The 14,481-nt window shown below is 49.2% G+C and overlaps 1 protein-coding gene across 1 annotated transcript in view; it reads left to right on the top strand.

Moving 5' to 3' along the window:
• The first annotated feature begins 5,938 nt into the window (after positions 1-5,938).
• CALB2 (calbindin 2) overlaps positions 5,939-14,481 on the top strand; it is a 58,890-nt gene continuing 50,347 nt past the window's right edge. The window contains exon 1 of the mRNA XM_032784084.1: positions 5,939-6,101. Coding sequence (XP_032639975.1) covers positions 6,011-6,101 — 91 coding nt within the window. The 5' untranslated portion in view covers positions 5,939-6,010. The remainder of the gene's footprint in view (positions 6,102-14,481) is intronic.

Below are 14,481 nucleotides of genomic sequence, written 5' to 3'. Positions count from 1 at the left end.
GTAAGCTCATCAACCTCTATATATGACCCAGCTGCCACTGAAATGACAGAGCACCATGCTGGGTGGGTGTGGGTATAATTGCACCTCACAGTGATGACAGCTGGTAGAAACAACATAGCACATCTGTGCTGCTTCCTGTGACAAGGATGGGCGCTCCATGGGGAACTGAGCATTGTGGAACGTGTGCTGCAGCACAGAACACAGCCTAACAGAAACAAGTTAGTTAGCCCACCTGTTCACTCTACTTATCTTGTACACACTTCCCTGCCCGCTTTCTGAACACATCTTACCAAATGGTATCAGGAAAGCCCGTGTCACCTGCCTTGGCACTATCCTAGAGCACGTCTCATTTGTTATCAGAATTGAGGCAGGACTGTAGCAGCAGTACCAGGGGGAACCAGAGCTCACACAGCGCACACTGCAGGGAATGTACATTTGTAGCTGTGGCGAATGTATTTTTTATTAATAGCATGTGTGCCTCAGTTTACCGGCTTAAGATTATTTCGTCAGACGACATGGAATCAAATCAAAGGATGCTGTTAGGGAGAACCAAGCAGGAACTGAAACAATGACTGAGAGAGATAACTAAAAGGAAAATACCAACGGGACTTAAAGGAACAATGAAGGCACTGTTAATTAGGAAATGCCCATCTTCCTGGCTGCAGTGAGGCTTGCAGTTTTATTTTTCATTGGTCCGAGCCCAGGATCCAAAACCCTTGGCTAGAGAGAAACGACAGAGTGAGTGGGCAGCAGCTGCTCAGGCAAGACACAGCAAGAGGCAGAGAACTCTGCGAAAACTGCCTGTCTATCCTAGCCCAGGACTAGGAGTATCTGGGTTAAGCAGAGCTTGTCAAAACCTGCAAAGGATAAAGTTTGGGTGAGGCCAGATGCATACAGACTTCTGTTGTGTTATCTCACTTCTCTGAATGCTACGTACCTATGGGTGAATAAATAATACTTGGCTTTCAAGGAGCTGTTCTGAGTTACTTTAATCAGCCACTGACCACAGGCTCCCAGAGACAACTTCCTTCCTTTATCTCAGGTAGTAAACAGGGGCCCTGAAGCCCAGGGACTCTGGTGGGATCTGGGACTCCACCCAGAGAGGGAAGAAGGCAGGGCTGGCCTTAGGGAAAATGGTGCACTGGGTGAACACGGGGAGGGAAGGGATGGGGCAGCTCCCCGTACAGTGACCCCTTCCCCCACGACTGGGGAGCAATGGGGGCAGGAGGCGGGGGTGAGGTGCAGAGCTTCCTGCAGCTGGAGGGGGAGTTCCCGGAGGTGGGTCTGACCCAGCTGTGGGCCTGTGCAGGGGATGAAGAAGTGCTGTCTCTCCCCATCCTGGCCACGACTAGCAACAGGAGCCTGGCACACAGTAGGAGCTTCTCCCTGACTCCAGACCCAGAACTTGGGGATTAAAGGGGTCTTGGGCTGGCTTGGGGGGGGGGCGGTGAGTGACCATGGTGCCCCCCTGACCAGTTGCTCATGTCACCCACATGTAAGGCCGGCCCTGGGCAAAGGTAGTGAAGCCTGTCATCTGTGGGGTGCACTTGGAGAGCCTGTAAAAGGGTCTAGAGCACAGCTTGCCCTGTAATCATGACAGTAGGGAAAGCAGGTGCCTGTGAAATTTAAATTGATGTAAAACCAGCATAAGAGGGTAAAAACATCCCATCTTGAGTAAGGGCATGTGTAATTCACTGGCCCATACTGTATGTGTCCTCTCCTGTACACAAGACCACCGCCCATCTAGGCTGGTTGCAGGGCAGCATTTTATTGTCTCCTACTTCCTGCGCGTGGGCCACATGGTGCTGTTTGGCCAAACAGAACCACTGGACAAATGGCCATGACAACCCAGGCTGCTCTGTGCTAGGCCTCATAAAATATAGAATCATAGAAGATTAGGGTTGGGAGAGACCTCAGGAGGTCCAACCTCCTGCTCAAAGCAGGACCAATCCCCAACTAACTCATCCCAGCCAGGGCTTTGTCAAGCCTGACCTTAAAAACCTCTAAAAATGGAAATTCTACCAACTCCCTAGGTAACCCATTCCAGTGTATCACCACCCTCCTAGTGAAATAGTGTTTCCTAATATCCAACCTGGACAGTCCTGATTTTGTTTTTTCCTAAACTGAATTCATCTCTCACTACTTCTTTGCCTTTTATTCTCCTCTCCAATCCCGGCCTAAACTTTAAACACAAATATTGTAACAGATGGGTCAGTTTGAGTGTGCACATCACTGTCTTCTAAGGACAGACTTAGCACAGCTCAGGTGTGGCTTACAGCCCTGGTAGCACTAATAGACGTTCTCCTTTGGTTCAACCAATCAGGGGCGGCTCCAGGCACCAGCACACCAAGCACATGCCTGGGGTGGCAAGCCATGGAGGCTGCTCTGCCGGTCGCAGCGAGGGCGGCAGGCAGGCTGCCTTCAGTGGCATGCCTGCAGAGGGTCCGCTGGTCCTGCGGCTTTGGTGGACCACCCATAGGCATGCTGTCGAATCCGTGGGACCAGGGACCTCTTGCAGGCAAGCCGCCAAAGACAGCCTGCCTGCCGTGCTTGGGGCGGCAAAATACCTAGAGCTGCCCCTGGAACCAATCACTGCGTGTGCTTCTTGGAGGAAGGAAAAGGAGTTCTAGCCCCATCCTTGCCAAGATCCAAACCACCATTGCATGTAGCGTGAAGTCCTTGACATCTTGTAATAATAAATTCTATGTAGATAACTTCGTAGCATCTGTTTGCCAGTGATTAGTTTTCTGTTCTGTGCCTGTATGAACTTTTCTATAGTCCTTTAATTTTTAATTAATCACTTACTTTGGACAAACCTCCTCTTTGGAGCTGGGTTCCTGTATCCATGGCAACATCTCTTCCCTGAGGTACGTTTTGTTAGAGCAAGTGATAAACCTCAGGTTTCACCTGTTTGTTTGGGGCTGGAAATCTTCCTATAATTCTGAAGCTGACAGGAAGCAGAAAAAAAATCCACCAATAATCTGACTTGATCAACAAGGAATCCGGTGGCACTTTAAAGATTAATAGATTTATTGGGCTATAAGCTTTCGTGGGTAAAAAACCCACTTCTTCAGATGCATGGAGTGAAAGTTACAGCTGCAAGCATTATATAATGACACATGAAGAGAAGGGCGTTACCTCACAAGTGGAGAACCATTGTTGACAGGGCCAATTCGATCAGGGTGGATGTGGTCCACTCCCAAAAATAGATGAGGAGGTGTCAATTCCAGGAGAGGCAAAGCTGATTGTGTAACGAGCCAGCCACTCCCAGTCCCTATTCAAGCCCAAATTAATGGTGTTAAATTTGCAAATGAATTTTCCTTCTGCTGTTTCTCTTTGAAGTCTGTTTCTGAAGGTTTTTTGTTCAAATAGTGACTTTAAAATCTGTTATAGACTGTCCAGGGAGATTGAAGTGTTCTCCCACTGGCTTTTGTATGTTACAATTCCTAATGTCCGATTTGTGTCCATTTATTCTTTTACGTAGGGACTGTCCGGTTTGGCCAATGTACATGGCAAAGGGGCATTGTTGGCACATGATGGCATATATCACATTAGTAGACGTGCAGATGAACGAGCCCTTGATGGTGTGGGTGATGTGGTGGGTCCTCTCATGGTGTCGCTGATTTGATGTTACTGGATCTGGGTGGGGGGAAGAAGATCTCATGCATAATTTGCTGCTGACCCCAACTTCTGTATATAATCTTTGTATTGTTTTGCTTGCATGAAAATGTCTTACAAAGAAGATCTCAAAGTAAGATTTAGGCCCAGATCCTCAAAAGTATTCAGGCAACTAACTCCCATTGCCTCTGGTCTTTAGAGGTCTGCTCCTTCCTCTCATTCATATCGATTTAGCTGCACTGATTTCATAGAGTCTATTTCTCATTTACACTGGTGGGAGAGGAGAATCAGACCCTAAGATTTATTAGGATTTAATGCTAACTGAAGAAAAGCAAACGTTGCTAAATGCAAAGACACCTATGGGAAATTTTGGAAGGGAAAGCAAGGAGAGGACATTTTCAAGATAGCAGAGAGTCGTATATTTCTGAGAGCTGCTTAAATAAAGACTCCACTGTACTCCTACAGACTGCTTGCTTACATCATCCGAACTACAACTCCATAAGCCCTGCAAGCTGCTCTATGCAGCCACACCTGCGAGCCTGCATGGAGACTTCAACAGGGCTCTTTTGGGGTGCAGGGGTCTAGCTACAGGGAGTAGCTCCCTGCTTCTGCAAACAGTTATATACACGGTTAACTTTACTCAGGTGAGTAGCCCCCATTGACTTCAATGAAAGTATTCACATGCTTACAGTCAAACACATGCCCTAGTGTTTGCAGGATCAGGGCCTTAGTTTGGAGACGGAAATAATGAGGCAGTACAGAGGATCAGGCATTTATAGGGACAATAACCGTATTGGCCTCTATATTAGATAAGACCAGTGGCCTGCTAGTTGACCTTGGGCAAGTCATTTCGCCGCTCTGTGCCTCAGTTTCCCCATCCGTCAAATGAGGATAATGATGCTTCTGTCCTTCCTTGCTTTGAGATCCATGGCTGAAAAGTTCTGTAGAAGAGCTGGTGGTATTATTATTTAGAGCTCAGTTAATGTTGCTCATGATCAGCGGGCAGATATTTCTCTAGCAGGCCGTGACAGTAACCCGACCACTGGGAAGTTGATCACACTTCCACCTCCCAGCCCTTTTGGTCCCACTGGGTTGGAGAGCAAGAGACCAGAGAGTCCGGGCCTCACAACAGCGGACAGTGTTATTTCCCAAGGCATGCTCAGTCTGATTTCTTACAGCAAAATCCTTGTGTGAGGATGGGCCAGGAACGAAGATACATCCCTCGCTCTGGCCTGGCCTGGCCTGCACAGCGTGAATCACACAGTCTCAGTGCTATTGAGCACCACTGTCTCTGATCCTGTGATTTGTTACACAGCACAGCAGCTGAGCCAGTTTGAGTCTCTCTTTTAATTGTCAATGGCCAGTGCCTGTGTAAGGCTTTGGACTGAGAACTTCAGAGCCCCGCATCCCCTCCCCAGTGACCAGGCCCATCGGGGAAGAGGCAGCAGCAATCCCTCAGTGATCCCACCAGGAGCTGGACCCGTGCTCTAGAACGGCTGCTTTGTAAGGAAGGCCTGTTGCAGATATGGGGTAGCAGAGCCACTTACACTGGGGAACGACAAGCTGCAGAGCTGGGGGGGGGCAGCATTCCAGATCACACCAGCCTCCGAGGGTGAGAGGAGACTTCAGTCTCCCTGGCCTTCCCAGGCCTTGGTTTCTCTGCTGAGACTGACAATACAGAGGCCAACGAGTATCAGTTTGGGGTGGTGAAGCTGGCTGGAGACCCACAGTGACCACCCATCAGCCTCCAGATAAGTATGTCTGCTCACTACCCAGCTGGACCAAGACAGAGCAGCACTGAATTCTTTTACCCAGGTCCTGTCCGGGGGCTTGGGTGCCACAACCAAGAGGATCTTAAAAGTCTTTGAGCTCAGCCCAGTTTGCTCTGGACTCGGGGTCCAACTGGTCCGTCTCATCCCAGAGCATAGCAAGCGCTGCCGGCCAGTTCACTCTGGAGCACACAGCGCCACTTTAATAGGGAGGGTACCATGCTAGGGCTGGCGAGCTCTCAGCAGGCTGCGATATAGATCAGTGACAACAATCCCAGAGAGACAACTGGACCTTTTTAACTAGATCCGTTGGCTCCCGCTACGCAGAAACCCCCGGCTGTTAGCGAAATCCTGGAAACTCAGCTCCTCCCTTCAGCTTCTCACCCCCTTATGCTCCACACCCCCCCATCGCTACCCATCTCTCTCTTGCAATCCCTTCCCTTCTGGCTAGAGCTTAGCTTCCCAGAGACTGTGCGCCCCCTAGTGGCTTCCAGGGCCCTGTGCAAGCTCTGGTGGGTTTATATAAAGGCGGAGCAGAGAGAGGCTGGAGATATTGGTGGCGAGATCACTGGAGCTGAAGAGGAGGCACAGAGCAGCACTGAGGGTTGCCCTGGCAGCTGACCATGGCGGTGAAGCAGCAGACCCCTTACCTGCACCTGGCTGAGCTCACAGCATCCCAGTTCCTGGACATCTGGAAACATTACGATTCTGATGGTCAGTAAGAACCTCACCCCCAAAACTTCTTTTAAATCTCAGACACTTTTTAAAAGGTTTTTTAAACAACCCTTAAATATTTGATAAAAATCCATCCCTGTGTGCTATTGCTAGAGTCAGAGCTGTGTGCATTTGGGCTTTGGAAATGTATATTGTTCTATTGGGACAGCTGTAAAAAAAAACTTTTCCTAACTGCACATTTTAAGGGGCTTTTTATTGTTATTAATTGGAGGAAACTTTTTCAATGGACATGGCTCCAGCTAGGAGACCCGGGCACTAGGTATTGCACCTAGTCATCTCTCGGCCCGTCTGCTCTGTTTGGTGTGACATTGCGGCCAGCATCCTAAGCTGCACAGGATGAACTCCTATCACTGTAACGTGTTGGGTCTGGCTTTGCTGGTGCCAAGGCTGTGCCCTTGTGGGAACCACGCAGCTGCCTTTTAAAATACGGAGCTGGCTAGTATTTTGCTTTGTTGCCCCAATAGTTCTTGCTTGCTGGACTCCCCCAATCTTAACTCCAATCCCTTGTGGTGCTGTTCTGTATTCCAGGTCAGGCAGCCCAGTAATCCTCCTTCCGCTGGTTCTGTTTGGTGTTCAGCAGGGTCCAGAACTGATGGGGAATAAAAGTGACACTTGGACTAAAATTAAACCCTGGGGTAACCCAGCATAATTTAGCTGAAGTCAGGGTGTTGTACCTGTTTGCACCTGGGTTGAATTTGACCCCAGTCTTAAATCTCTATGTGAAGAGTCCAGATCTTTGGTCAGTTCTGTAGCTTTTGTCTTCTGTGCAGTAGCAGGGGGGATGGAATGTGGATGGTTACGCTGGTAGCAAGCTACACTGAGTGGATGGCTGAGCAGGTATGCTAGGATGGAATGAGCTGTCTGCAGGCACGACAGCCAGCACCATCTCCTAGGTGAAGGTTTAGGGGTATCTGTTGTGTCCTTTCAGTCAGCTGTTGGTTTCAAAACCAGATGGCAAGTGAAGTTTTTGCAGTTTTGACCCATCTGAGCCCAGAGATACCAATGCAACCGGCAAATGAAAATTGGCTTTAAATTTGTCCTAATGTGAGCACAGCTTTGGTGGAGCAGAAGGAAACCCCCTGTGCATGTCCGATCCCCTTACTTCCTCTCCGTGTCCCTCTTGAAGCAGGGAGTGAGCTTGGCTGTGCAGAAGGGGTCTCTATACAGCTGGTATTTCAAAATGCCCAGCTTCTCTGTCACGGACAACTGCTATCAAGGGGTAGTTAGTCAGGTAAGCCAGCGCTGAATCATAGCCACTTGCAGACCCTTGTAATCCGTCCATTTACCTGATCCTGAAACCTTGACATCCCACCCATCCTGCACAAAAGGAATGTCCTTCGTGGGAATTCCATTATATAATTTATTTAATGGAATTCCCCATACAGAGCAGGAGGAATCTTAAGTTTCCAGGACTCCAGGATCTTCATTCACAGGGGAGCGGGAGCACTGATGTACAGGCTGCCTGAGTGTTTACAATAAATAAATAACTTCTTATTAGTTTCAAGCCTCTCCGCCTCATAGGCTAAAGGTGTTGAAGGGCTTTCCTGGGACATGGATCTGTAGCTTCCATCAGAAGGAAACAGCAGCCATGAAGCAGGAGAAAGACTCGGATTCCCGCAGGAATAAGCTGGAACACTAGCAACAGGCAGGGAGTTCCATGCACAGCATCAGTGTGATAGGTGTGCAGGTCACCAAGATGCAATGACCTGGTGCTCAGCTACTTAAGATCTCCTCAGAAATCTCCTTGTAGAGCTTTCATCTCTAGAAGTATTTGCTAACTGGAACAGACTGGTGGGGAGCCTTGTATTTGTGGAGCGGTTAAAACATCAGTCCTGATACATCTGGAACATCTAATAACACACACAGTCTTGGTAAACAGGGTGTTGATGTGTACACTGCAATTTACGAGTGAATCAGTACGTATGGATAGGGCAGGAGAGCAGAGGACTTCCCAGGAGACCAGGGGGCACTTACTTGGCATAGCTGCCAATTATTATTGTCATGCTAGCTTAGCATTAGTCATATCCTTGCCATTGCATCACACTTTGACAGCAATTAGAGCAGAAGGCGAGAAGCAGACATTTGCCTGAAGCAAAGCCCCAAATTGAAACACCCCTGAATCTGGAGGGACTCCAGATGATCCCAGTTTAGCCCATCTCTAGCAGAAACTCCGCGGTTTGGTGAAGCTGGGGTGAGAAGGTGAAGTTGAGGCTAGGGGAGAAGAGGCAGTAGGGAATGATCGTGGAGGGGTCTTTGCTTGTGAGTCCAGGGAGCCTCCAGGCACTTGGGATCATAAACTGGGGAAGGGAAAAGACAAGAAGGTTTAAAATCCTGTAGCAAGAACCAAAGTGAACAGCAAGCCTCAGGAACAAGAGAGAGGAGTCAGTGGCAGCAGTGAAATAGGAATTAAGTAAGATCCAAGGATAGAACAAAGATTCCATGGGAGTGTCCTATCCACCTTTATCTCCATCTCTTTCCATCTGTGGCTCAAGGTTTGTTCAGCCAAATCATCATTTTTTGTTTTCAGCCTTGTCCTTGGGGCCCTTCTCTTCCCCCTCCCTTCTCCACTCTTCATCTCACCAACACCTGTGAAGGAAAGCTCTCCTGATTATCATCTCTCCCTTCAGGGCATTGTAGAGACCAATTAAACAAAGCCACCTGCTTAAGAAACACTTGCCTCTCACTCCACAACCCAACAAGCCTCGGTAAACAAATAGCAAAAGTGAGCTTGGGAAGCATTTACAGAAGGTAGTGGCTTGGGTTCATTTGCTTTCAAAATCTGTCCACATTAGTTTCTATCTCAGTTTGAAAGCACTTGTGATTATTTTAAATCAGACAGTCAGGAAAAATATGCTAGATGATGAGTGCAAAGCAATTCAAAGAATCATTGCTGGTTGAGCTAAAATAACCGCAGAGCTCTTTGCACTGGCAGAGTCATTGCAGCTAGGGGAGAGCTACCTGGGTTCTCGTTAACATCTAACAGTACCAACTCGATTCTGTTCCAAAACCGTGAGCTGAGTTCTGGCTGCAGAAACTTTATTATCAGCAGTGACAGAAGAGGCAGAGAGAACCCAGCTGTAGGTTTCCATGCTGCCGGGTCTGAGAAAAATCATGTCAAATTCTGCTCTTAGTTACATTGGTATAAATTTGGAGTGACATCACTGAAATTAGTGGTTTGATTTGGTTTTACACCACTGCCACCAGGAACAGGATTTGCCATCCTCTGCCTTCTTTTGATTTATAAACTGAATAGATATGATCAGCATTCACTGAGAGATTCAATGTGGAATGTCACAAAGTCATTTCTGATCAATCACTTTTCCAACCAGCGCCCTGAATGCTGCAAAAGGCTGGGCTTTAACAACTCCAGTTCCCATTGCAGCAGCATCCCCTCACCCACTTTCCTCCTCAACTTCGGAAGCAAGGAGTACAGTTGGGACTGAAACTGTCTTAATTTACATTCGTAAGAATTTTTCCCACTAAGTCTCAGAGACCCGAAGGCCAGAAGGGACTGTTGTGCTAGTCCAACCTGCCCTCCTGCAGCACACAGGCCAGAGATTTCACCCAGTAGAACCCCCAGACCATGCCACTGAGATTTCACCCAGTGGCATGGTCTGGGGGTTCTACTGAGGGATTTGGGAAATGTGATGTCTCTGCCATCTGCCACACAGTAGGCCCCAGGGGAAGCATGCTCAGTGCACTATTGGAGTGCAGAGCTGCTATATTTCGGTCATTTCTCTCCTTGACAGTGGCTGCACATACAAATGAAAATATTAACCCATCTGTTGGGCCCTTGGAGGGGGCCATACTTGCAAATGAGAATGGCAGAGGTTACCTGACAGGTCAGCACACAGCACGGGTGTCTCGTGGGTCGATGTGCCTTATTTACTTTTGCACCCAGTTAAAATGATTTCTCAGCCCCAGCAGAGTTGAAGATTTTCAGGCTAGAGGCAGCCAAGGGATTGAGTCTAATGGCCAGGGAAGTGCAATTAAAACATGAGGCGCATTAGCGCCAAGCAGAATCCAGCTCACTGATCTTCTTTGAGTTTTCTTTCTCTTTGTCATTTCATCCTTTCCCCTTCATTCACTCCTTACGTCTTACAGATGTGCCAATTTCTAGCTGGCTTTTCTCTCTCCCACGCTTTGTTCCTCTGCCTGTGTCTCCTGCCTCTTTTACTCAGACCCCATCTCTCTCTCTCTCTCTCTTTCTGATTTCCCAGGTCTCAACAACAGCTACAAACTCCTCGGCTCCTAGGGCTCCATTTCTCCTTTGGAAGATACAAGTTTTAGCCCAAGAAAACTTATGCTCAAATACATGTGTTTGTCTCTAAGGTGCCACAAGGACTCCTGGTTGTTTTTGCTGATCCAGACTAACACGGCTACCACTGAAACCTGACTTCAGTTAGTTACTCATGCATGGACTGAGTCAAATCCCAGTGAAGCCAATAGGATTCTTTCCAATGGATCCAGTGGGCTTTAGAACAGGCCCACACTGCCCTGGGGCCGAACAGGGCCACCCGGGGGGAGGGAGGGCAATTTGCCCCAGGCCCTGGGCCCCACAGGGGCCCCCACGAGAATATAGTATTCTAGAGTATTGTAACTTTTTTTATGGAAGGGGACCCCGAAATTGCTTTGCCCCAGGCCCCCTGAATCCTCTGGGCGGCCCTGGGGCCGAATGAGGCTCCAATTCACCTTTCCCAGTGTTGGAAGATTGCTGCAGAAGAGCTATCTGTACATAACTAGTTAATATGGTAATATGCCAGTATCCAGCATTGCTCATAGGTTTTCTTGGACCAATAAATGTTGAGCGCTGCAAATGGTTCCTGCCTGGCAGCTCTTTATTCATGGAGCTCTTGTCTTGCGCAGGGTGCAATGGAATGCTACACGGTGTTGTATTGTTCAGACACTAGGTGGCGCCATGTGTAACATACCTTGCTAGACTCACAACTGTGATTCCTGGCAGGGCGTTAAAGGATCTTATGGGAGACGCATCTCTAGTGTCGCTCTCTGAGAAGGAGCCTTGGTAGCCTGCCCAACTCTGGAACAAGAGCCCAGTCTGTTAGGAGCAACCCTGCAGCCTCCCGGGTACAAAGCTAGTGCCCCGGGTCCTCACCCATCTGAAATACTGGCCTAGTCAGCCAGCACACTGGCATGGAAAGGCCAGGACACCTCTGGGCAACTAGCAGATTCCTTGCTCCTGGGAGACCGTCCCATTTCCTCTTACCTTGAAAAGCAGCTTGTGTGTGTTTTTACCTAAATTAAGTTCCCTCAAACTGGAAACCCTCAGCCTTGCCTGGAGCTGCCTGGACGTGCTAGTGTCAAGAGAGGGCAAAGGGAGGGGTTTTGGCCCCATTGCAGGGCAGGAGTCTCCCCCAGTACTCAAAGCGCTTGGAGGCACAATGCCAGGCAGTACACCATGGACTTGTGGCCAGTCGCCCTGCTGCTTGTCCCATATACTGCAGGATGTACCAAATGGGGCAGCAGGGCGCGGTGCTCCATTACAAAGGGCTACCACCCATGCCCACTGTGCCTGCCCTAGAGTCCTACTCTGGCTGCAGACTCCAAGGGCAAAGGACACACCATGTAGTATCCCTGCTTCCTCTCAGTGACAGCCAGCCACAGCACTGACAGCACTGGCCAAAATGTGGTCACTTCCTGGTGAGCAAAGGGTTAAGTTGAGCTCAGCCTGGGCAGTTGCTCAAGCAAGAGTCTGAGCAGTGCCAGGGTGTGGTCATGCTCACGGCTCACTGGGCTGGGTTGAACCCCACAATGAGTAATTTTAGTTTAGAAGAATTAAGCCTTGAGATAAGACCTTGCTAATGGTGACTGTTTTTTTCCTTGCTGGCTTTCTCCATCAGTGATAGCCTCCCCACCCTCTGCTTTCTTTCCCAGTTCGGAGGGTTACTAAGAGTCAGTGGTGCCTGGGTCCCTTCATGGACTTGAAGGCCAGAATGGACCCTAACTCGCAGCGTAACTGGTCGGAGAACCTTGCCCAGCGAGTCTTGCATCACGCCCAATAACTTGGAAGCTCCAGTATCCTGACTGATGAGGCACTGTCCCGTTTGGTTTTACTGCCCCCCTCTCTGTAAGACAGTCAGCAAGCGATTATTTGTTGACAGACAAAAATTCTGTTTAAAATGCAGATGCCTCAGAGCATCTAGCAGTAAAAGCTGGACCCGCCATCTCCATGTTGGAAGATGGGGCTAACGTTGCATGAATTCTTCGCTGAGCTGGTGGGAGCTATTTGTCCTTCTGGGTGTGAAGCCCTGTGGTGTGTAAAGGAAAACGGATGTGTCCATTGGCATGTTGCTGGACACAGCAGTCCTGTGGTGAGTGTTCAGTTAAACCCCATCTGCTGGACTGATTCAAAGTTCACAGGAGCTTGAAATAAAAGGGAGAGAGAGATAAGGGCCTCAGCCCCTCTGCGCCCTGCCTGCCTTTTCCCTCCAGCAAAGGAAGGAATAGCATCCTGGTGGGCCGGGATTTTCACGGGGTGTCCATTGGGTGCACAGCTTTTGTGAAAATCTGGTCCCTGTTTCCCTGGGGCTGAGGAACCAGGGAGCAGAGAAAACTGAGCCAGCCATGGTTTGTTCAGAGAGGTTAGGGGACACTCCTCTGCCTGCCAGTATATCTGGGACATTAGGTCCCCAGGACATGAAAAGCCGGACACCGTCCACCCAACTCAGTGCTGTTGACGGGTACAAAACACGATTAGGCAGTGCATGAGGTACGGCCACCCAACCACATCTCCCCTCCAGCTGAGAGGCAGGACAGCAGCAGCACAGATACGGATCTGTCATGCTGGCCGAAAGTGGGTCAGAGGAGCAGCACAAGCTGCCGCCAGAAACATGGCTGTGGAGACGGACAGCGTAGGGTGGCCAGTGAAGTCAGAGGTGCTGCACCTGGCCCACTGAGCTGAGGATAAATTGATCCAGCCGTTAATTCATGTCTACACTAGAGCCTTTGCATTTCCCACCCCTGCTAACACTGCAAACAGTGAGTCTGTTGCAACAGAGGGCAGCTAGTGTAGATGGCCTCTGGCATTTTACCCACTATGCCATCTCTACTTGCTCTGGGCAAGATTAGCCAGCACGGTGGTATGAAGGCTCCCATTGTCGCTAGCATGCTGGGCTTCCCCAGTGACTGCAGTGGTGGGCGACTGGAAGGGTAAACATCCCTAGTGGAGACAGCTGGAGCGAGACCTACAGAAAAGCAGCAGCTAAATCCTTTATCTTTGCAAAGAGGCTGTTTAACAAGGACTGTTCAGCCCATTACTATCGCATCAAAGAGCCCAGCCAGAGCTGGAAAGAGCCACGCTCGCTTCTTGCCAACAAAGGGAAAAATTGTATAAAAATCATCATTTTAAAAAGATGTGAGCCAGGCTTGGCTGGGACTCCCTGCGGCTCAGACACAAAAGGGGAAAGCTAGCCATTGACATAGCCATTGTCCTTTGCACTCCTCGACTCCCAAGCAGCCATCGCTCAAAAACAATTGAAACAAGGGAATGGATCAACTTAGAAACTGCCATCACCCAAAAGACCACTGGTCCATAGGGTTCTGTCCACAGCACCAGAAGCTTAAGAGAAGGAAGCGTCAGGTATTTCAGGGACTCACATGGCCCTGTTACTCTAGTATCTGAGTACCTCACAGTGTATTTATCCTCACAGCACCCCAGTCCCACAGGGAAGTACTAGTCACCCTATTTTTATGGATGGGAAGCTGAGGCTCAGGAGACTAAGTGACTTGACCAAGGTCACACAAGAAGTCTATGGCAGAGCAAGGCATTGGACCAGGCTCTGTGGAGTCCCAGGCTAGCGCCATGATCACTGGACCGTCCTACATTTCCCATAAAGCTGTTGTAATGAACTGGTTTATATGTGCATGACTGCCTTCTACTGGCAGCAATCAGAACTGCTCAGCTGTGTGCCATCAACCCTATATTACTTATGCTTAGAGGAGATTTTCATTGAGTTCTAATGGCAGGTGCCTGTGCTGTCTGTGATAGGAGCATCAGAGTTCTAGCCTGCTGTGATCGTGAGGTTCCAAGAGGGCGTGCTCAGCGGTTTTTGTCCATGGCTGCTGCTCAGATGTAGAGATTATTTTCATGAAGGGAATTTCCTAGCTGGGAAATGTGCACCTCTACCCCGATACAACGCTGTCCTCGGGAGCCAAAAAATCTTACTGCATTATAGGTGAAACCGTGTGATATCGAACTTGCTTTGATCCGCTGGAGTGCTCAGCCGCCCCCACCCTCCCGAGGGCTGCTTTATCACGATATATCCGAATCCGTGTTACAGTGGGTGGTGTGATAGCGGGGTAGAAGTGTATTTTCCCCCAACTTCCGCTTCCTTCCTCTTGG

Source organism: Chelonoidis abingdonii, chromosome 19 (assembly GCF_003597395.2).
Source record: "Chelonoidis abingdonii isolate Lonesome George chromosome 19, CheloAbing_2.0, whole genome shotgun sequence".
NCBI classification, from domain to species: Eukaryota; Metazoa; Chordata; order Testudines; family Testudinidae; genus Chelonoidis; species Chelonoidis abingdonii.
Note: the sequence above shows the minus strand (reverse complement) of the source record. Positions and strands in the feature narration are given on the sequence as shown.